The 24,217-nt window shown below is 43.5% G+C and overlaps 2 protein-coding genes across 3 annotated transcripts in view; one reads left to right on the top strand and one right to left on the bottom strand.

Moving 5' to 3' along the window:
- Nucleotides 1-306: 306 nt before the first annotated feature.
- Nucleotides 307-2,843, bottom strand: cyc1 (cytochrome c-1). The gene is made up of 7 exons (XM_058055455.2): nt 2,692-2,843; nt 1,614-1,804; nt 1,401-1,527; nt 1,157-1,314; nt 929-1,089; nt 761-861; nt 307-687 (listed from the first exon to the last, which is right to left on the bottom strand). Exons 1-7 carry the CDS (start codon nt 2,770-2,772, stop codon nt 583-585), a joined length of 924 nt encoding a protein of 307 aa, XP_057911438.2. The 5' UTR covers nt 2,773-2,843; the 3' UTR covers nt 307-582.
- A 10,656-nt stretch (nt 2,844-13,499) lies between these two features.
- The window catches only part of raly (RALY heterogeneous nuclear ribonucleoprotein), a 37,861-nt gene continuing 27,143 nt past the window's right edge, over nt 13,500-24,217 (top strand). The window contains exon 1 of one of the 2 annotated variants that reach the window (XM_058055022.2): nt 13,500-13,668. In XM_058055022.2, the coding sequence (XP_057911005.2) occupies nt 13,558-13,668 (111 nt within the window). In that variant the 5' untranslated portion in view covers nt 13,500-13,557. The remainder of the gene's footprint in view (nt 13,669-24,217) is intronic. The other variant, XM_058055023.2, reaches the window with a different exon arrangement.

Here is a 24,217-nt window from a genome sequence, read left to right on the forward strand (position 1 = left end):
TTATACATATCATGTATTAGTTGAAAAACACCTGACATTAGCCTATGTATGATCGCTTTCAGCCCAATACAGTCACTTATTTATATTTGAAAATGCTCAACTAATGCACTAAATGAATATATTTTCATTTGACAGGCAGAAGGGAAGAGTAAAATGGAGATTCTACATGTGCAGTTAGTCAGGGCACCAGCAAAGGGCACTGCACATTTGATGAGTGTCCGAAATTGCTATCAGGAATCCATAGAGCCCAAGACACCATGCCATCCATCGATTTCATTGAAAAAATGTCATGTTTGACACACTGAGTTTCCTTTATATAATTTATTTTATACAGTAAAACGGAGGTCTGCTCCTCACATGATGGTCGAGTACTTAAACGGACAATCAATCGACCAGATGTTGACACGTGTCGACCGGCGCCAGAAGAAAAACCAAACTTTAAAGCGCACAACTTGTTTCATACAAGCATCCTCCTCAGCGCTTCAAGTTGTTTCTGGAGGAATACACTGAGAAAGGCGTGTGTGTGTGTGTGTGTGTGTGTCCAGCTCTACCCTCAATCGTTACACGGTGGGGTTGTGTGTCTTATTTGGGTGGCCTGTAGGCGATCTTCCTGCTCTTGAGCACAGACCACCTGTGTCGCTTCATGTAGTAGATGAGTGGAACCAAGATGGCCGACCCCATGAGCAGCTGCGCCACAAAAAGAAGAAACGTGTCGTTCAAGGTGTCAAGTTCATTCACTTGTGTGTCTGTTTGTGTGTACCTTGAGTCCCATGCGTTTGCGCTGGTCGTGCTCCGGCTCCGCCGCCCACCTCAGGAAGGTGCACACGTCCTTAGCAACCTGGCTCATGGTGGCGGGGGTACCTAGGGCAACAGGAACGTTTGACTGTTGCGTTTCCGCGTGTGCATGACATTGATGATGACGTCTTACCATCGTCATACTCCAGAATCTCGTTGTAGATGGGCGGGGCCATACCAATGGCCTGCCCAGGGAAATAGGGGTTGTAGTAGAGCCCCTCCCTCACAGTCACACCTGCGGGGGGTTCGCAGTAGCCTGTGAGGAGGCTGAACACGTAGTCCTCGCCTCCGTGCCTGAGGGACGAGGAGTGGGTGGTCTTTATGCATTCTGAAACCTTCCTGTTGACGCTCGGCATGTTACCTGGCGTTGACGATGTAACTGAGGTCTGGCGGGAGAGCGCCGTTGTTGGCTGCCCGGGCGGCCTCGGGGTTGGGATATGGCTTGGGGAAATAGTCGGACGGCTTCCCGGGTCGGGTGAACATCTCGCCGGTCTCATCGGGTCCGTCCACCACCTCCACCTAAACACAGGAAGTCATGTAACGAGCACTGCCAAAACATCAGACACGGTTTATATGGACGTCAAATGAACCAAGCCAGAGCTCACTTCCTCAGCGATGGCCTTGACCTCATCCTCTGTGTGCGACACCCCCACCAGGTTCCTGAAGGCCAAGTACTCCATGCTGTGACAGGCTGAGCACACCTGCTTGTACACCTGGTAACCACGGCGAATGCTGCATGCGCACACAAAGGGGGTGACACGTTATTCACCACATTTGGGTGGACCTGTAACCCTCGTCACATGACCGTGCAGCTCAACCTGGCATGGTCCAGGGACGACAGGGGTCCGGCGTGGCTCCATGGGTAGTTGGGTGGGTGGAGCTCCAGGTCTGAGGCTTTGACGGACTGGTGCAGCATCATGGCCAGTCCTGCCCCGCCAGCGGCGACCACACCGAGCGTCGTTAGGGCAACCTTCTTGCTGCGAGGCAGGCTGGCGAAAGACATGTTGGCCTGCGTGGGGGTAAAAACACAAAGACAAGCCTATACTACTCCTGAATACATCAACGTAATGCCATTGCGACAAAATATGCACAATAATGATGATGTAAATGACAACTGGGGCACAATCTTTGCTTTCTGTTATTCTTTCTGGCAACAAAAAATCCAATGACTATCAAAGTATATTGACAAGTTTAATCATTAACGCAACGATCACATTATTCTTCAAGAACAGAAACGGCCATTACCCCTATCATTTACCATAATGTGCCAAGATACATCCTTTAACACTAAAATGGGAATTAAATCGCCACGCTTTAAGAAAACACACAAAACGTCTCAAAAACAGAGCGCGGACGCACACGTACAGGCGGCTGGCTGCTAGCCGGAAGTCCTCTCAGTCCTTGACATGCTAACCCGTTAGCATTCAAAGAGTTAGCACAGAAACGAGAGCAGCCTGTAAGTATTGAGGATAAGTGCCAGTCTGTATCCTTAAGTCGGGATCTAAACACGCATAATCGCCGCAAAGAAACACTTTCCCCGCATCCAGCATCACCTGATACAGAAGATTAATGCCAAGCTAATTGATAATGAACATCAATAGTCAGCTACCCGGTGCGATTGGGCGATATGGGTAGCCGAAATTATTACACATTGGTGTCTTTTATGAGAGAGTTGTTAGTTGACGATTAAGATCTTCATTTAATTATACAACATTAGTTAATATCACATTAGTATGGTGCGCCCTAAAGATGTGTCATAACGTGGGTGACCTTGTCTTCCCCGCCGGTTGCTAACCAGGCTAGCATTAGCTAGAAGTCTGGGCGCCCCACTTGTAACATTATCGCAATTTCGCTTAAGACGCACCGTGTAACTTCTAAGCTCTGCGGTGTGTGTACCTTTGTGGTCTTGATGGTTTTCGCAGTGCCGAGGAGGGCTCTCCCACTGCCGGAGAGCACCACGACTCGTAACGCCGCCATCTTCTCTCTGCAGCGCTCTGAACTCTTACAAATTACTGCGTTTCCGGTTGGGACCTTCAAAATACAGTCCGGCGACTTTATAGTAGCTGTTAGCCAAGACGCCCCTGGTCATGACTTTCTAAATAAAAACTAACGAAGCAACTTCTCTTTTTGCAATGCGTATCATGAGAACTGTTATACAGTATAGCCGCCGACAGACCGGAAGCAGTATGCTCATTATGTACTGAATAGTTCAAGCTTCATACAACGTTTTGTAACACTTTAAGATGAGCTTCGATAAAAATGTTTTTAACTATTATAGATGCTCTGTGTCAGTTTTCTTATAAGAAATTTGCACAGTCGGCAGCAAGTTGTTACATTTGATTGGAGCTGGATTCAAAACACTGCGATTGGCTTGCGACCAGTCCAGGGTGTACCCCGCCTCTCGCCCGAAGTCAGCTGGGATAGGCTCCAGCACCACCGCGCACCCTAATGAGGATAAGCGTATCGAAAATGGATGTATGTATGGCTTCAAAATATATTTTTTTTAGCACGTCGGCGCGTGTGTTTGACACCGAGCACGTCAGGCAAGCACGAACGAAATCAATCAAGTGTGTAAAAGTATTGTGGTAAGAATAACAACAGTAGCTAGCTCCTTACCAGCATTGGAAATGCTCACACCTGCTGGAAACAGCATTTCCCTGAGCCACTAACAGGGGGCGCTGTTGACCGACACAACTCGAAAAGACGCACTGCCGTGCTTGAACTTTTAGCCTTTTGAGTACATATGTGCCCTCACACCCGACAGAAAAAACGATGTACCCGGTGTTTGCCTCAAAGTTTTTATTTTATTTTATTTAGTGTAAACAGTCAATAGAGTTCAAAGTGAGGGAATGATATTTGCCTAGATTGCGTTCATGGGCTTCTTCCATCCTTTGCTCCCAGGGTACCGTCAGTTCTCTCAAGGCAACCTGCTTTGTTGTTTGGGTGTCTGGTCGGAGGTTGATAATTGTAATCTCCTCTGGAGACTCAAATTGCCTTCTGAGATCGACTCTCATTTACCAGTTCTTTGCTGCACTCAGGATACCTGCACATTTGTCCTGCTTACCTGCCTTAGGGCCTTTGTCTTGGGTCTTGGGTCCTTGTCGCGTCCTGATCACGTACCTGATACCTGATCACGGCGGCACCTGAATCTCCCCTCCACTCACCTGCTTGGTTGAGCATTTCCATATGCTTGCTTTGTATCTGAATCTTTTACAAAACCCCTAGTTTGTTATTTAATTTAACATTTCTTTTATTTGGGACTATTTCAAATCAAATCAACTTTATTTGTAGAGCACTTTTCCTGCAAGGACATGCAACACAAAGTGCTTTACAGAATTAAAAACAATTACCACAATTAAAAAGAAAAACAATTACAAAGAAAGCCCCTCCGTCCCACCCTCCATACTAGACACACACACACGCCACACACACACACACACACACACATACACACAATCCCACACAGTAGGGAGACATGGCATGGCACTGAGGATCAAGGAAACGCCACCTTTGGGGCCGTCCACACTGGGAGGAGCCGCAGACCGTGCCATCGGGGGACCAGCACCCGGGCCCCCCGACTCCGACAGATGGGCGGACCCCCACATCAAAGGGAGGAACCCCCAGCCGGCCGGGTTGAAGGGACCCAAGGATGGCATCCCCTCAGCAGACCCGACACAGCCCCCAGTGTGGAGGACCCCCCTGAGGAAACACTGGAGTTAAAAGCTAAAGACTAAGATCATAAAATAGGACTAAAAATATTTTTAAAAAGTTTAAAATATGAGTTAAAAGCCTGATTAATAAGGTGTGTTTTTTAATCTTCTTTTAAAAATATCAACAGTCTCTGCAGTCCTGAGGCTCTCCGGCAGGCTGTTCCACAGGTGGGGGCCATAGTGGCTAAATGCTGCCTCACCGTGGGTTTTTTATATGTTATATGTTTATTCTTGAGAATTTTGTATACTAATTTCTTTATCTGAATTTTCATTTTCATGTTTGGAGGCAGCCTGTTCTGGCACTATTTCTACCTACATAAAAATTTATTGAAAATAACTCCTTTCCAAATTGGATATGTTGACTTTTTTAATTAAAATTAAATCTAAATTTGAAAAAAATGAAAACAAGAAACAAGTTCAAGTTATAGCCGGCCAAGCTCTGACAGCACTCACACAGCGCAAACCGCCTGAATTAGGCGATCCGGTGCCTTTTACTCCTGGATTACCTCTCATAGGATTCCTCGAGGAACACGGTCCAATGCCTTCTCCAAGTCCACAAATCACTGATTGGGCAAACTCCCGAGCTACCTCAAGGATCCTGCCAAGAGTTTAGAGTTGGTCCAAGGTTCCACAAGAGGACGAAAACCACGCTGCTTCTCCTCAATCTGCTATTCAACTATCTGGCGGAGCCTTCTCTCCAGAACCATTGAATAGACCTTAAAGGGCATCTGGTCAGGATGCCCTCCTTGGGAGGTGTTCAGGGCACGTCTGACAACACTACAATGTCAAAATTGGTGCTCTCTGGAAGTAGTATATGTAAACAGTATACTAATTGAAGTACAGTAAAGACTCGTTATATCGATATTGTCGGGAGTCGGAAAAAATATAGATATAACTGGACTATCCATATATCCGATCCTGCGCCGAACTGCATTAAAAGTGGCCAATAATGCACTCGACATTGTTCTATAGTATAGAACAATGTCGAGCAGCTTAAATCAATCTTTGCTTAAGGATTTCAATACCAAAAAAGAACACGGCAAACGGCTGCTTCCAGTCAACTTTATTTTTCACACTTCCACCACCAGAGCACAGCACACACACCGATTCCCGCACTTCCTGGTTCACAGGTCATGTTCAACCCGCCCCACCTAGCTGGCCAAACACATGCCTGTATAGAATCTATACACACGAGAGAAACCACGAACGCCAGCATGTACATATGAAAAACAGTGATTATTGCAAGCGATAAAAAGATATCTGAATACAACACAATTAAATACATGTATTTGTACGCTTGTGTCTTCGTTGGAATAGGTGTGTATGCTATGTCAGTTGGTTCTTCTGTTGCAGGCATGTGTTTGGCCAGCTATGTGGGGCGGGTTGAGCATGACCTGTGAACCAGGAAGTGCGGGAATCGGTGTGTGTGCGGTGCTCTGGTGGTGGAAGTGTGAAAAATAAAGTTGACTGGAAGCAGCCGTTCGCCGTGTTCTTTTTTGGTATTGAAATCCTTAAGCAAAGATTGATTTAAGCTGCTTTTGTATCGATATAAGCAGACCAAATTGGCTGGCGGGAGATGAAAAGGGCATCGTAGTAACCGGATTATCATAATAACCGGGTATCGTACTAACGGAACTAATTATATCATAAAAGACTAGAAATTTGCCGGGAAATGAAAATAGTATCGTAATAAGCAGTACTTCGATATAACCGATATCGATATAACGAAACTTTACTGTATAAGCAAACACAGCCACAGTCTATGTTCTTCATACTTGAACCATCATTCTAACTTGCCTCCTAAAGTCTTCATTCATCTTTTATCTGTCTGCCAAGAACCTTCCTCATGTCTTCTTTCAATGGGGGGGACGCTTTCGGAGCAAAATGGAGACAAGGGTGGTAAACAAATTGAAGAAAAAATGTCTTAGCTTTGAAGAGCACAGCATAATAATAACAATGTTAAAAGTTTCACCTGATAAGAGCATGGCGGCGTCTTTATTATATTTACTGTTTTTTTCCTTTCAAGGCTCTCATCTTCTTCTTATGTCTGTGGAGTCACGGGAGTGCAGCCTGAAAATTCCCAAATGGAGAAGACGACATTTCACATTTAAAGCTTCGATAGAAAACAATGGCGATAAATGAGGTCTGTGTGTTTGTGTGTGTGTTGTATATGCTGTATATGTTTACGACTCTTGTGTGTCGTGCTTGAAGTGAAACTTTCTTTGCTTGAGCTAAAGCTGCTGAATTGCTTTGCAGAAAAAAACACATTTTACTAGTCAAAATGTTGTCACAACTTGTGCTGCTCTTCAATTTTTATTTGAAGTGACAAGCTCCTGGTTGGGCATTAATTATGATTCATTAATTTAAGCTTTTAAATTCAAGTGTGGGGAAAAATCAGCTAATTAAAGGTAAAGGCCATACACTCTAGCTCACATACACACATACAATCAGTATTTGTAAAGGCTCCTCAGGGAACATTCAATTACACACGCTGTAAGCAATTAGCAGCAGCGCTATAGACAACAAAGTGAATGATGGTGGACACACACACACACACACACACACACACACAGAGATCAATAGTCTGATTGAGAAGGTAGCTGCTGAAGTTAACAAACCTGCTGATAGGTGCGTGTGTGTGTTAGAATTTTTTTACTCTCACTCCCACTTTTGAATCCAAAATGTCTCTTCCAGCAACAACATGCTCAAATGTTTGTTAGTTACGTTAGTTGCCAGGCAGAACGTTTTATGCAATGCTCACATACCCGTGAAAAAAATAAGATAGTCCCTACCAGCAAGGCAGTGGGATACACTGCCCCAGACAGCAAGGCAAAGACAGGGAGAGTTGGCAGTCAGACATTTTACAAATACGTCATCATTTACTTCATGGGAGCTAAGTTCCGACACCACCAGAAAGTCATGGAGGTGCCCATAAAAATGTCTATTTTTTAACAAATCCTGTGATTTCAAACATTTGCAGTAAAAGTGACTGTTGTAATTGTAATGGTAATGGTAATGGTAATGGTAATGGTAATGGTAATGGTAATGGTAATGGTAATGGTAATGGTAATGGTAATGGTAATGGTAATGGTTTAATTTCATTTGAACATGCATCAGATTACAATTGAGTGCATCCCATAATCAGTTCACAGTTCCACATGTCCAAAAGGAGTAGGAAGAAGCAAAGCTTATTAAATCCTACCCCTCCATCTGGTACTTTTACAATCACTAACTGTTACATTTGTTCACTTCCTGCGTTCCACAATACAGTTCAAGTTTTTTTGTTTTTTTTTTAAATAATGCACCTTGTACCAAAGTACGAGGTGATATGAGCATCCAATGCCATAATGGGTACCATAGTAAGTGTCAATATAGTGATATATATAGCACATCATGACTGGTTCAAGACTCTTCATCCTTGTATTTAGCAAACATCAACTGCTTGTATTGTTTCTTGAATTGGCTCATCGTTGTGCATTGTTTGATTTCCTTACTCAATCCATTCCATAGTTTGATTCCACATACTGAAATGCTATGGCTAGCATAACGTAGTCCTAGCATAGAAGTGTTTCAAATGTACTTCTTCCCTGAGATCATATTTCTCCTCTCTTGTAGAGAAGTATTGGATGACATTTTTAGCTAATTGGTTATTTTTAGCCTTATGCATTATTTTAGCTGTTTGAAGATGAACTATATCAGCAAGTTGAAGTATTTGTGATTTTAGAAATAAGGAGTTAGTATGTTCTCTGTAGGCGGCATTATGAATTATCCTGACTGACCTTTTTTGCAGTACATTTAGCGAGTGAAGATTGCTTTTATAGTTATTAGCCCATATTTCCACACAATAAGTAAGATATGGTAGAACCAGAGAGCAATAAAGAGTGTGGAGTGATTTCTGATTGAGAACATTGTGATTATTAAATTAGATTCAGTTCCGGAACCCTTCTCTTCTCTCTTCAATTGCCAATGTTCACTCGCCTCCACAATGCAGGTTTAAACCTTCAATACACCTCACACGCTTATTAAACACATTTGTGAATTTTCGCAATGTGAGATTCTATTATTTTTGTACTTAGAGCATAGAAAACCTGCTTACGACCTTCTAAATATGCTTTTTTACATTATTAGAGCATAATAACGGAAAATAAGACCTAAATAAGGCTGTGTGATGGTGCTAGGGGAGATGAGTGGGAGTGGATAGAAAGGGAAGTGATGTCAGAGTTGAGTTTCAGTGATTATTATTATTGCAATGCCTTTGAATTTGTCTTCTGAATGCCTTATAATTTAGTATTTGACTACATTTAGCCATTGTTATGCTTGGAAATGCTTATTTTAAGCAAACAATACGTAAAATGCTGCTGGCTGGTTTTGGTGGGGCACCGCCTCGCTTGCCCCATATGCAAGTTCCTCACCGGTCTTTATTGGCCCGTTTGTCACATTTAAGCCATGTTCCCGTGTCATGATGTGACGATTGTGACGAGGAGTGCTTCTGACACCCGCGATGAATAATCGATGGACTGACGCCATTAGTGTCATCTCATCATGAGCGTGACTGCTCTGTCAGAGGATTTCGTTCATTAAAAGGTGACCGCCGTGATGGCTGTGTGAGTACGACACGGCTCAGCGGACGAGTACACTCAACTCTGCTGTCCTCTCCCCTGTCGTCTTGTGTTTTACACTGGGCTGATGATGGAGGGACGCTCGGTGGACTTTATGGCAAGGCTAAGAATGACTTTAATGATGATCACTTTGATTTCTAGCACACTATCACTCCAGAAACAAAATGCTACATCATTGCTGGGGTCCTTGTAGAAATGTTGAACAAGCTGCTGCACTAATTGGATGTGTGTGTGTGTGTGTGGGGTGGGGGGGGTGCTTACCCACACAGCACAGTGACATTTAAATCATTGACTTTAAGGCAATGGTTCACATTTAAAGGTGCTGTGTTTGCATGCTAAATATCAGCTTCTTCTCTGCTCAAAGCTGAAGACTTCAGAGACACCAAATGTTGGCCGGGGGGGCTGATTTACTATAGTAGGTTTACTGTAGCAGAGAGAGAATGTACCATATTTTTATAAGGCAAAGCTGGACTGGTGGCCAGCCAATCACAGGGCACATATAGACAAACAACCATTCACACTCACATTCATACTTATGGACAATTTGGAGTCGCCAATTAACCTAGCATGTTTTTGGAATGTGGGAGGAAACCGGAGTACCCGGAGAAAACCCACGCATGCACGGGGAGAACATGCAAACTCCACACAGAGATGGCAGAGGGTGGAATTGAACCCTGGTCTCCTCGCTGTGAGGTCTGCGCACTAACCACTCAACCGCCGTGCCGCTCTCAAGAAATCCAGAAAACATGAGATAAAGGTTATACATTTATTTGTATTAGATCAACCTGCAAGCGTTCTGACCCCCACAGATCACTTTTTATTTTAGTTGAGGCCCTTTTAAGAAAATACTCCTCAACCAAACTCATCATACGCCTGTCACTCAAACACTCTCTTCCATTCATATCACTCAAGATTGCAGTTTTAAACCAGATTAGAATGGACCACAAAAGATTGTAGACCTACACAAGAATGGACTGGACTACAAGACCATCAAAAGATTGCAGACCTACACAAGACTGGACTGGACTACAAAGTCATCAATAAGATTGTAGACCTACACAAGACTGGACTGGACTACAACACCATCAAAAGATTGTAGACCTACACAAAACTGGAAAGGACTGCAAGACCATTCAACAAGAATGTATCACCGCACAAGACCAGAATAGACTCTAAGCCCATCAACAAGATGGGAGACCTACACAAAACTGGAATGTACCACAAGACCATCACAAAAAACTTGTAGACCTCAACAAGACTGGAATGGACTACAAGACCAAGAAATTGAAGATAACAGTCAATCATCCTTGGTCTGGAGCTCCATGAAAGATTCCACCTGGTGGGGTAATTATGATTGTGAGAAAAGTGAGGCCGCAAAGGCAATCCCACAAAGGCATGGAGGAGCTGCTTGATGATGTCAAGAGAGTTGGGAGCACAGTAAGCAGGAAAAGCATCATTGGGACACTTTTGTGTCATGCCCGCCAGTCCCCCTACACAAGAAGACACGTGTTCTGACTCGTATCGACCTGAATGACTCAAGGCTTGAGAGAATGTGTCGTGGCCCCCGGGCCGCACTTTGAACACCCCTGTCCTAAGAAGTAAGTGAACAGGAAAGGAATCAGTATTTTTTGAGCAATTATTAATGAAGAGGAAGTGAAGGAAGTGCGTTCGAAGAGAGAATGTTTGCAGAAGTGCAGTCCAGCAGAAATGAAATCTTCTCTGACTGAATGACTGCTGAAGTTCACTCATGTCCCTGAGCAACACCACAGTGACACTTTACACTCCATCAGTATGTGTGTGTGTGTGTGTGTCCTGGGGTGCCAATAAGCCACCATTAGATAAGCTCAGATGTTTGCAGCCTGCAGCTTCCTGCTCTCAACACCTTTTGACACCGATGCACAAAACAGACGATGCTCTACTCGCTCTCCAATCGCATGGCCTCAGCAATAAAATACTTCAATAATTAGAATAAGCAGTACCACAACGTTAAAGTCGTTACATGACATCACTTTACTTTGTACACAGGGAGGTAATTAAGACACGCACGCACCTCGTCTGCTCTTTGTTCACACAAGGAAACATGTTTTTACCATAAGCATCTGCCTTCTTTGTTCAACAGTTTGACTGATCACAGGTCTCCGTTTACAACCCCATAAGTCATTAGTCAACAGGGAGGCGGGTGTGATTGGAGCTACAAGTGATGATGACCGTCCACAAGCACTCGACCGATAGAAAGCCTGATGTACGATGCCCGATGCGTCAAACTCCTTCTCACATATGTGGCATGTGGAAATTGGGATGACGTGTGCTGATGTAATAATTGTCAATGACAATTTTAGCCTTCGGTCCCAAAATTACTATTAGGGCCAAAGGTCACATAAGTACCCCCTCTTCATAGCTGTCTCCAGCAATACCTGTTATGACGGACTATTAAAGAAATCAAGAGATTTTGAGAATAAAGTAAAAAAAAAATTATGGCAATAAAGTTGTAAATTAAGGAGAAAAAAGGTGTAAGTTTATGAGCAAAAAGTCCTAAGATTATCTTAGCCCAAAGCCAAAGGTCACATAAGTACCCCCTCTTCATAGTTGTTTCCAGCAAAGCCTGTTTTGATGGAGTATTAAAATAATCTGAGATTTTGAGAATAAAGTCATAAATTCATGGTAACAATTTGTAAATTAACGAGAAAACTGGGTGTAAATTTATGATCAAAAAGTCCCAAGATTATCTTTGCCCAAGACCAAAGGTCACATAAGTACCCCCTCTTCATAGCTGTCTCCAGCAATACCTGTTATGACGGACTATTAAAATAATCAAGAGATTTTGAGGATCATGTAAAAAAAAATATGGCAATAAAGTTGTAAATTAAGGAGAAAAAAACTTTATGAGCAAAAAATCTTAAGATTATATTTGCTCAAGACCAAAAGTCACATAAGTACCCCTCTTCATAGTTGTTTCCAGCAATGCCTGTTATGATGGAGTATTAAAATAATCTGACATTTTGAGAATAAAGTCATAAATTTATGGCAATAATTTGTAAATTAACGAGAAAACTGGGTGTAAATTTATGAGCAAAAAGTCCCAATATTATCTTTGCCCAAGACCAAAGGTAACATAAGTACCCCTTCTTCATAGCTGTCTCCAGCAATGCCTGTTGTGACGACTATTAAAATAATCAAGAGATTTTGAGAATAAAATCATAAATTTATGGCAATAATTTGTAAATTAACAAGAAAAATGGGTGTAAATTTATGAGCAAAAAGTCTGAAGATTATCTTTGCCCAAGACCAAAGGTCACATAAGTACCCCCTCTTCGTAGTTGTTTCCAGCAATGCCTGTTATGATGGAGTATTAAAATAATCTGACATTTTGAGAATAAAGTCATGAATTTATGGCAATAATTTGTAAATTAACGTGAAAAATGGGTGTAAATTTATGAGGAAAAAGCCCTAAGATTATCTTTGGCCAAGACCAAAGGTCACATAAGTACCCCTTCTTCATAGCTGTCTCCAGCAATGCCTGTTACGACGAGTATTAGACCTACACAAGACTGGGCTGGACTGGACTGGACTACAAGACCATCAAAAGATTGTAGACCTACACCAGACTGGACTGGACTACAAAGTCATCAATAAGATTGTAGACCCACACAAGATTTGAATGGACTACAAAACCATCAAAAGATTGTAGACGTACACAAGACTGGACTGGACTACAAGACCATCAAAAGATTGTAGACCCACACAAGATTTGAATGGACTACAAGACTATCAAAAGATTGTAGACCTACACAAGACTGGACTACAAAACCATCAAAAGATTGTAGACTGACACAATAAAAAAATAGTGACAAAAAAGTTTCATGCAATTTAATTTTTATTATATACTGAATGCCAATTCAAAAATAAAAAACTGGCTCTAGCCCTCAGGCTGTACTTTGGACACCCTTATTATTGAGAGTAAAAGAAAGTTCTACGGGAGTACTTTGCCCACCGCATTAACAAATACAACACATTATTGAAGAATGAACCCCACCCGGTAACCATGACAACCACCTCAGCAACATCTTCACTCATCATCCTCAGGTTTCTACAGAGGCCACCGTTGGGATGGTAAAGAGAAGGAAAACTTCTGCCAATCTGTTAATCAAAAAGCTTCCAGAAGCTTCCACCTGCTTCACATTTGTACGCATGTTGGACCTGCTCCTCGGCGGAGCCCCCGGGAAAGAGTCCTCCTCCAAAGCGGCACCTGTTAGGACGGCATGCGTCCAGGAATGCGTTTAACCTGCTGCACGTCTTTTGTTGTCATGGTGACGGCCGAGGAGGGCTGCAGGTGGAGCCACAGAGGACTTGTCAACACAAGCCAGCGCGACACGGGAGGCTTCCCCACTTCTGGTTCTTGTTTCGGTCCAAATGAGCTGACTGTCAACGCTCCAATGACGCATGGAGCCGGCTGGCCCCTCCTCCCCGCATCCCTCCATCGCTCCATGCACGCGTTCACTCATCAGAGGAGCAGCACTCCGCCTCTTCATCTTCTCTGTGCAAAGGTCAGTCTGTCATCTTCTTTCTCTTCCTACATTTTAATGACTTTATTCCTGCATGAGCATTTGTTTCTGTATCACACAGTGTGTATTTTTACAATGTTCCTCATTTTCTTTACAACTTGACACGAGGAAAGCTAAACTTACTTGGAGCACAAACAGAAATCCAAACTTTCTCATGTAATTTCCACGCCTCATTTGATGTCTTCAACAAATAACTCTTCACATTAAGTCAACACCGTGTTCCACAAAACGGAGGTGTCTTTGAAAGCCACTAAAAGACCCGTCAGTGTGATAAGTGGACATTCCACTAATCTTCATCGAGGAGAGGAATACCGGTGGGAGCAATTTCATACAATACGGAAATATAAAAGCATCAAGCGTCTTTATGTTCTCATCTGGAGACATTCATCCACTTCCGGCACACAAAGTGTTGCTGATCCAGCAAAGCTCAGGAAGCTCTGGCAAAAGATTCAGCCGTGTTCATTTTCATTACAGAATCATAACTTATCAGAATCAGTCCCGTAGGATGCACCCTTGACACTCCTGATGAGACGTTTAAGACCAGTTGAAAAACTGCAAAAATGTGCATTGTGCACTGTTAGATTGTAAAGAGGTTATAAGTTTCAAAATGCAAAAAAGTGAGTATGTGATTTCTTCAAACAAGCTTTAAAGTGAAATTGGCAAGTGTAAGACCATAGCTAAAACAAAAAAAAGCCCCAATGCCCCTTAAAACAGAAAACATGTTGAAATAAGGAGTCAGCAATGACTCGCTATGCCATTGGTGTTAATCAGTTGACAAATGGGTTCTGGCATGCTTGATGCCAGTGTTTCCAGGAGGCTTCACAGAGGGCATCTACTCTCTGGCCAACCAGTCCACCTTGAAAGACCTTCTTTTGAAACTTTAGCTTGGTGAGTGGATGTGGCACCGCACGTTCCTTTTGCCATCATACAGGGTTAACTCCATTAACTCCTCTGCACTAGCTAGCTATACGCTAACAGCGGAAAATACTACTACTGTGTTGTGACCGTTTGTTGTCGCCTGTCAGAGAGTTGCTCAGAGTTGCATTGCAAAATGGCGATTGCACACGTGCACGAGAATGTGCGGAAACACGAGAACGTTTCTATCAAGGCTACATTTTTTTTATTAGCGTTTTAAAGGGGACCTATTATGTTTTTTTCCACTTTTCTGACATATAAATGTAGTAAGAATTTTGTATTCTCGTGTTAAATGATACCAAAGTTTCAGATAATGAGGTTTTTGCTCAGTTTCAAAAAGCTTGGTAAAACTGACCCTTTGTGATGTCACAGCGGGGCTGACTTCCTTATATGGGCATGGCTGTAAGCCAGATAAAGTCTCTGCTTCGATCCCCCGCCCTCCACCAAGCGCTGCTCCGCTGTTTACTTGCTAGCAATGCCTCAAAAGGGAAAGCCACATTTGTTTCCAATTCCTAAATCCGCCACCATCAGGCACAAGCGGTTGGACTTCCTGATTCCCTACCAGCAAAAGAAATTCATTTTAATCTGTCATGGGCATTTCACACTGGACTGCTTAGTGAACATGGACCAGTATGCAGCTGGACTAGCTGACAAACTGTTGCTGAAGCCTGACGCCTTTGGTAATGGTAATGGTTTTATTTCATTTGAACATGTATCAGATTACAATTGAGTGCATCCCATAATCAGTTCACAGTTCCACATGTCCAAAAGGAGTAGGAAGAAGCAAAGCTTATTAAATCCTACCCCTCCATCTGGTACTTTTACAATCAGTAACTGTTACATTTGTTCACTTCCTGCTTTCCATAATTCAGTTTAAGGTATTTTTTATTTTTTTAATAATGCACCTTGTACCAAAGTACGAGGTGATATGAGCATCCAATGACATAATGGGTACCATAGTAAGTGTCAATATAGTGATATATATAGCACATCATGACTGGTTCAAGACTCTTCATCCTTGTATTTAGCAAACATCAACTGCTTGTATTGTTTCTTGAATTGGCTCATCGTTGTGCATTGTTTGATTTCCTTACTCAATCCATTCCATAGTTTGATTCCACATACTGAAATGCTATGGCTTTTAATGGCCTTTTATGGCCTTTCCAACGTTACTTGTGAAATAGTCCGAAGGGCAAGTAGTAAGTATTAGTTTATCAGTGTCCTAAGTGTGTTCATTTTGTGTAAGTCATGGAGCAAAAGTGCTTGTCTGTGTAGCATCATAGCATCGTGGAAGCGGGGATACTAATAGCCTTTAGCCACCACAATTAGTGGCTCTACTCACGTTTTTTACACACTCGTAGTCCCACAAAACACATTACCGATGCTAAACGCTGAAGCTAATGCAACAATGCTAAAGCTAACGCAACAATGCTAAAGCTACTTTCCATTGAGGGGTGTCTTGTCTTGAGAAACTCCAGGCTGTCCAGCCTCTACTTCCGGATTGGATTCGGCATCCAACACATATGACTGTAAATGTTAAAAGCCAACATTTGAAAAAGATAAATTGGCTACAGTTAGCGGCACAAACCGGAACTCTTTCTATATACTCGAGAGTGTGACCAACCACAGCAGAGTGGGTGAAATACATTAAAACGGACCGTTTTCGTAGGAATCACAAAGTCCGAGGAAATACAGCTGAATAGGTGCAGATTCTGGAAAAAACAGAACGCGTTCTGTGCTGGTTATTGTGTGTAGACGCTCTACAGGAGTCCACAACTCAATACAAAAGGCTGAAAAATGAGCGTAATAGGTCCCCTTAAACTGTCTCATGGTTGGTGCTCTGGTGCAAATTCCAAATTGCCGATTTTGAGGCATTGAAAGAGACGAGACCTCTGAAGTTGATTTTTCTTCTTAAAAACCTTCCCTGGCAGATGCCGTTTGATGATTATTGGACCGCATTTGGCACCAGTAACAACCTTCATTTGGGTCCACGTTGGTCTTTGTTTTGACGGACAGCCAATGGAAGCCTCCAGCTCAGGGCCGGTGACATTTTTGGGGGTACACCAATTGACTGTTTTGTTCCATAACCCTCAGGATCTTTGAAGAAGTTTCAAAGGCTGTCTTACTGCGTCCAACCTCAGTGGAAATGGTGCACTGTGAGAGGCTTCGCTTGTGCAGCTCAGCAATCTTCTTGTTGCATTTTCAAGCTCAACTTCCACCCTCCTGAAGATCCAACATGCAAAATTCTTGCAATTTTTCAACTGGTCTTAAAAGTGTACACTATATAATGTATCGCAGGGGTGTTGTGGAATACCTTTTTATTCATTAAAAACACAAAAATCAATTCAAAGTACTTCATGACATCCTAAAAAATGATATGGCATTAATAAGAATCTGTGCTTTGTGTTTAGAGGGTTAAAGGTCAAATCAATGATGCTGCGTTTGCTGATGATTGCAGACATTGCTCCCATCTTCATCCTGTTGTCTGGACCCAAACAAAGAAATTGATACGCTGACAACACACATGACTTAGTAGCTCGAAGGGCAGCTTATCATTCCACGTATACCCTGAGGAATATTCATATATTTGGCCAGTGAGCGTCCATAAAAGGGGTCATACATTCTCCCGGAAGAAATCAGTGTGAGTTGAAAAGGTCAGCAAGGTGAGGATGGGGGGGGGGTCCACACATTAAGGACATTAGCTGGAGCTAATGCTCCTCATCCCGCCTGCTGCTGCTTACTCCCTCGGAACCAAGCAGGAAGGACAGATGGAGGAGTGTCAGCCATTTTGACTCACCGTCTTGTCATTTCTTTGTTAAAGCAGTGACGTTTGTCCGTCAAAGATACACAAAAAGGGCAGCAGGGGGTGTGATAAACAACTTCAATAGATGACACGCCTCCTTTATGGCACCCCCACCCTCCAAGAAAGTCGAGTTAATGTAATTATTATTATTTTTTTTTTTAGTGATTTAAGGATACCTTTCACATCGTAATATTTAACTCATTTCTGTCAATACAGAAATGACACTCATTTGCTCTCCATATCGTATAACCACATTTTATGGCTGTTTTTAAAATTGTGTTTTCTTTCTTCCTTTCTTCCTTTCTTCCTTTCTTCCTTTCTTCCTTTCTTCCTTTCTTCCTTTCTTCCTTTCTTCCTTTCTTCCTTTCTTCCTTTCTTCCTTTCTTCCTTTCTTCCTTTCTTCCTTTCTTCCTTTCTTCCTTTCTTCCTTTCTTCCTTTCTTCCTTTCTTCCTTTCTTCCTTTCTTCCTTTCTTCCTTTCTTCCTTTCCTTCCCGTCTTCCTTTCTTCCTCCTTCCTTTCTTCCTCCTTCCTTTCTTCCTTTTTCCTTTCTTCCCTTCTTCCTTTCGTCCTTCCTTCCCTTCTTCCTTTCTTCCCTTCCTTCTTCCCTTCTTCCTTCTTCCTTCTTAATTTCTTCCTTCATTTTTCATTTCCTTCCCTTCTTCCTTCCCTTCCCTTCTTCCTTTCCTTCCCTTCTTCCTTTCTTCTCTTCTTCCTTTCCTTTCCTTCCCTTCCTTCCTTCCTTTCCTCCCTTCTTCCCTTCCTTCCCTTCCTCCCATCCTTCCCTTCTTCTTTCCTTCCCTCCCTTCCTTCTTCCTTTCCTTCCCTCCCTTCCCTTCCCTTCATCCTTCCCTTCCCTCCCTTCCCTTCCCTCCCTTCCTTCTTCCCTTCCCTTCCCTTCCCTCCCTTCCCTTCCCTCCCTTCCTTCTTCCCTCCCTTCCTTCTTCCCTTCCTTCCTCCCTTCCTTCTTCCCTTCCTTCCTCCCTTCCTTCCTCCCTTCCTTCCTCCCTTCCTTCTTCCCTTCCTTCCTCCCTTCCTTCTTCCCTTCCTTCCTCCCTTCCTTCTTCCCTTCCTTCTTCCCTTCTTCCCTCCCTTCTTCCTTCTTCCCTTCCTTCTTCCTTCTTTCCTTCCTTCCCTCTCCCCTTCTTCCTTCCCTTCCTCCCCTTCTTCCGTTCCTTCCGTTCCTTCCGTTCCTTCCGTTCCTTCCGTTCCCTTCCTTCCGTTCCTTCCGTTCCTTCCGTTCCCTTCCTTCCGTTCCTTCCCTTCCTTCCTTCCCTTCCTTCCCTTCCTTCCCTTCCTTCCCTTCCCTTCCTTCCTTCCTTCCTTCCTTCCTTCCTTCCTTCCTTCCTTCCTTCCTTCCTTCCTTCCTTCCTTCCTTCCTTCCTTCCTTCCTTCCTTCCTTCCTTCCTTCCTTCCTTCCTTCCTTCCTTCCTTCCTTCCTTCCTTCCTTCCTTCCTTCCTTCCTTCCTTCCTTCCTTCCTTCCTTCCTTCCTTCCTTCCTTCCTTCCTTCCTTCCTTCCTTCCTTCCTTCCTTCCTTCCTTCCTTCCTTCCTTCCTTCCTTCCTTCCTTCCTTCCTTCCTTCCTTCCCTCCCTCCTTCCTTCCTTCCTTCCTTCCTTCCTTCCTTCCCTCCCTCCCTCCTTCCCTCCCTCCCTCCCTCCCTCCCTCCCTTCCTTCCCTTTCCTTCCTTCTTCCTTGCCTTTCCTTCCTTCTTCCTTCCCTTTCCTTCCTCCTTCCTTCCCTTTCCTTCCTCCTTCCTTCCCTTTCCTTCCTTCTTCCTTCCCTTTCCTTCCTTCTTCCTTCCCTTTCCTCTTCCTTCCCTTTCCTTCCTTTTTCCTTTCCTTTCCTTCCTTCTCCCTTTCCCTTTCCCTTTCCCCTCTTCCTTCCTTCCTTCCTTCTTTCTTCCTTTCCCTTTCCCTTTCCCTTTCCCTTTCCCTTCTTCCTTCCTTCCCTTCTTCCTTCCCTTCTTCCTTCCCTTCCCTTCCCTTCTTCCTTTCCTTCTTCCTTTCCCTTTTCCCTTCTTCCTTCTCCTCCTCCAATTATCTTCTTCCAGTTATTTTGTGTAATTGAGGTATTCCCAATATTTTAATAATGACGAGAATTTTGGCTGCTCAGTGAGTAGGTGCCGCTATACGCCCCTCCTCTATCCAAAAGCACACAAAAGTGTTTTGCTTTTGATGTTTTTTAATGCAAAATCAACAACGACATTAGCACCCCCCCAGCTCGCTGCTGCCACAATTAGGCTGCAGTCCTGTGGGAAAGACAAGCTGCTGATCATGTGATGTTTGGATTTAAAGGAACAGTACGCAGTGCTGACTGACACGAAGATGATGTCGTCCTCAATGGGAGTCTTTGCTGCATGACCTCTGATGAGATGAGAGATGATCAAATAGATGAGAAGCGAGACATTTGCGTCTTCACTCTGATGTCCAAAGCACGGCAGGTGTTTTGGCGATGAAAGCCTCTAATGGACCAACAAGCAGATGAATCAAAGGAGCATTTTTGTCTGTCTTTGAGTGACCTTTCCTTTCATGCTCCTGCTCAGAGCCAAAGGAGGGACAGTAACGTCTTTGTTGATTGTTCCTTCTTCTTTCACAACTCATCCACCAACATGTTTCAGTCAGTCGCTCTTCAAGATGGTCGCACTTCCCGCATTGTGCAGTCCATCAAGATCATTTCACAATGATGCAAAGGAAGTAATGATCTGCTTTCTTCCTTTCCTTAAGACAACAAGCAAACGGCTGTCAAAATGCTTCTTTGCCCAAAGGAGTTTTGAATTGATTGCTACTGGACTCTTCAGGTTGTCTTTGAATGCAATTCACCTCCCATCTGAGCAGGCTTAATCAGTTCCCACTCAAAGACTCTCGTCTGTCCTGTTTGTGTCGAGCTGTTAAGACTAGGTAGGACAGCTCAACCTTAACTAAATAGGCCGGATATAGTCTGTCTAATCTCTCTAGTCCCACATGTGTCTAGAGCTGTTCATCAGTTCACACTCAAAGACACCAGGTAGGACATCTGTAGCTCCATCCATCCATCCATCCATCCATCCATCCATCCGTCCATCCATCTATCCATCCATCCATCCATCCATCCATCCATCCATCCATCCATCCATCCATCCATCCATCCTACCATCCATCCATCCATTTGTCCTACCATCCATCCATCCTACCATCCATCCATCCATCCATCCATCCATCCATCCATCCATCCATCCATCCTACCATCCATCCTACCATCCATCCATCCATCCATCCATCCATCCATCCATCCTACCATCCATCCATCCATCCTACCATCCATCCATCCATCCATCCATCCATCCTACCATCCATCCATCCTACCATCCATCCATCCATCCATCCATCCATCCATCCATCCTACCATCCATCCTACCATCCATCCATCCATCCATCCATCCATCCATCCATCCTACCATCCATCCATCCATCCTACCATCCATCCATCCATCCATCCATCCATCCTACCATCCATCCATCCTACCATCCATCCATCCGTCCATCCATCCTACCATCCATCCATCCGTCCATCCATCCATCCATCCATCCATCCATCCATCCATCCATCCATCCTACCATCCATCCATCCATCCGATACGCATAAACTGCTACATGAACTGATGAAGGCTGCTCACAGACTAGAACTGTTCTATCTAGACAAAGACCAGCTAGGACAGAAATAGTCTGGCTCAGCCTTAGTCAGCCCTTAGTTTCCCTAGAGCTGCCATTCATCAGTTTGTGTTCAAAGACTAGATAGGACAGCTCTAGGCTGACTACTCTGTCTCATCCTTAGACTGCGCTGTCCTTCAGTTCACACTCAAAAACCAGGTCGCAGCTCTAGTCGGTACTCGCTGTACTCTGTGTAGTTCTTCCCAGACGCGTCACATCGGGCAGACATGTAGCAGCGCATCTAAATGGCTTCTATTTTAACCAGTCTGGCAGTTCACACCAGCCAACACACACGCTCGTCTAACGTACATCGTGTTTTTACGTGGCACAAAACAGACTTCAGGTCTATTTTTGATGCGTTTATGCGTAAATTCAGCAGCATGCTAGTAGGAGAAACACTGGAAAACAGCTTCTGGTGTCAAAATAAACAATACACTTTTTAGGAAAACATAGGAAAAGAAAAGGCATGGCACTCAATATCAGCAACTTTAGATATTGACGGTAAGTTAGTTACACATAATTAGTGTCCTTTTGTTCGCTAGCACAGATAGCTATGCTACGTCTATCTTGTTTTGCGGTATTATTGAGTCGTAACCTAAATGTAAAATGAGCCAAGGAGCGATAGAGCTGGGGGATACGCAACGCTGCACTTACATCTTGCATTCGGTGTCAATTCAGGATTAGTCTGTGTTTAGTCCGTCTATAGCTCTCTCACCTGACTTGATAGGACAGCTCTAGTCTGTCTGTCTACAGCTGTCCTATTCAGTCACACTTGAGCTCTCCTACCTAATCTTTGATCAGGAACGAATCAAGTCAGCTTTTGGACAACAGCTGTCCTATCTAGTGTAGACCCCCCCCCCCAGGACTCTAAGTGGGTTTTGAATAGAGGATTATCTGCAGTCCCTGTATTCCTACAAGTAAGCGGGTCTTATTACAGCGCAGCTACAAAAAAGCACCCTTCCTTTTCCTGCTTGGCCTTTTATACACTCAAGATTGTGTAAGAGGCTGGAGTCCTGGACCAATCAGCTTTCGTCACTGCCCTTGCTTGAACTGCTTTCATGGTGTTTCTGCTTTCGTTTGTTCGCTGGGACATCACGGCATCTTTCCTTTGTTCGCAGGGGCATCAAGGCATCTTTTCCTTTGCAGGGCATCAAGGCGTCTGGAAAATTCTTGCTTTTCCTTTGTTGCAAAGCAAGCTGTCTTATGCGTACTCGATGTTTCCACCTTAACTGTCAGTTGTCACGTTATCACGTTAGTCCTTTTTTGTGTGGGGGCGTGTATAAGTATTGTAGAAATCCTCCCCCTTAGGACTCTAAGTGGGTTTCAAATAGAGGATAAGGGAATCTTAAAGAGCCAAATTATAGAATGAGAACCAGATTGTTTATTCCTGACAACAATATCTAATACAGACGTCCGGGCTTATCTGCAGTCCCTGTATGCCTACAAGTAAGCATGTCTTATTACAGCACAGCTGCAAAAAAGCACCCTTCCTTTCCCTGCCCGGCCTTTTATACACTCAAGATTGTGTAAGAGGCTGGAGTCATGGACCAATCAGCTTTCGTCACTGCCCTTCCTTGAACCGCTTTCATGGTGTTTCTGCTTTTGTTTGTTTGTTCGATGCCTTGGGCATCCAGGGCATCATATCATATACTCGATGTTTCCACCTTAACTGTCAGTTATCACGTTAGTCCTTTTTTGTGTGGGTGTGTGTATAAGTATCTTTTGGCTGTATTTGTGAGACTATGTGTTTGTTTTAGCTTTTATCTTTAGCTAGCAAAATTGAGCAAATACCTTCACTAGTCAGATAGCCTTCCACTTGTGTTCGCTTTCTGGTATCGTCTCATGTTAACGGGTTGGTTTTGACCCGTGTATTGAATCAGCAACATCATATTAATGATTCTATTAACGGCAGGGGTCATTTTGATAAGATTTGCAGCAGCTGCCCTGCCGTGTACATCATGAGGTACTGAGCTCCAAAAGATGATGCCATTTTTGGACCTGATTCTTAAGATTAAGATTAAGATTAAGATATGCCTTTATTCGTCCCTCAGTGGGGAAATTTGTATTGCACAGCAGCAAGAGTACAGAGTCAGTTAAGCAGTACAAAAATACACAATATAGAAAAATAAACAATATAAACAACCCAAGTATTAACAGAAATCAACAGTTTTTCAGTTATATACAATACAGTATGTAGGTAATATGAAACCAGGTGAGATATATGACCAGTCTATACACTGAGATCCTGTTAGAGAGTTAATATGAGGCATTATGGAAATACTTGCAGCAGGAGCAGCTTCAGCAGCAGCAACCTCCTCGTCTGATGTGTCTGTGTCTTCTGGATCAAACCCCACTGTCACACCCTGGTGCCCTTGCTCTGTCTCCTCTCTGTGGTTTCTATCGTTCCAGATCCGCTTTCAGCAGCGCTCGCCTTTAGCCAGCTCCCTTTAGTGAGTTTTCCATGGTGCTCCCTTCCGGCACCATCGCCTTTTGTTACTTCCTTTTGGGCTTAATAAATCCTGAACCTCACTCACCTGACTCCTGTCTCCGTGTCCGGGACCCTGACCCTCCAGGAACCCAACACCCACATTGTCCTCCTCCTCCTCAGTAACCTTCTCTTCTGAATCACTGTGCTGGTCTGTCTTGTTGCCTCGCCCTGATTGTCATCAAAATTCTTTCTATGATGCAAATTGTAAATGTGAAATCTGCCAATCAAATGAGGTAATGAGGAAAACGGTATTGTTTTTTTGTTTTTCTGCCGGTACTGGAAAACTCTGCAAAATGAGAATCTCCTAAAGAGGAGCTGGCTGTAATTATTGCTTTGTAATGGTATTATTATTATGTAATGGTATTATTATTAGAACTGGGTCAAAACCGACCCTAACAATACAGTGGTCATAATTTCAACCAGAGCCTTTTAACATTTGGTGAAAACATTTTTTTCGTTTTATTTTGTTGAAATAGAGTTTCCTGACAAAATCAAAAAGCCTTGGTCCAATAAATAAATGAACAAATTTTATATGATTGAAAATTTAACACAAGACGAAGGCTATGATGTCCTGCCTCGTGTTTGGACAGGAACTGATGAACGAGAGGCAAAATGTCCAGTATGGATGGATTCAATGCC

This window comes from Doryrhamphus excisus, linkage group LG18 (assembly GCF_037039965.1).
Source record: "Doryrhamphus excisus strain RoL-2023G ecotype Guam linkage group LG18, RoL_Dexc_Guam_v1.1, whole genome shotgun sequence".
NCBI lineage: Eukaryota > Metazoa > Chordata > Actinopteri > Syngnathiformes > Syngnathidae > Doryrhamphus > Doryrhamphus excisus.

Excerpts from the sequence above, each read along its gene's own strand:
- cyc1 (XM_058055455.2), bottom strand. The coding sequence starts at position 2,772 with ATGGCGGCGTTACGAGTCGTGGTGCTCTCCGGCAGTGGGAGAGCCCTC. Across the intron at positions 1,528-1,613 it reads TCGTCCCTGGACCATGCCAG|CATTCGCCGTGGTTACCAGG; the intron begins GTTGAGCTGCAC and ends GTGCGCATGCAG. Across the intron at positions 862-928 it reads GATTCTGGAGTATGACGATG|GTACCCCCGCCACCATGAGC; the intron begins GTAAGACGTCAT and ends CTGTTGCCCTAG.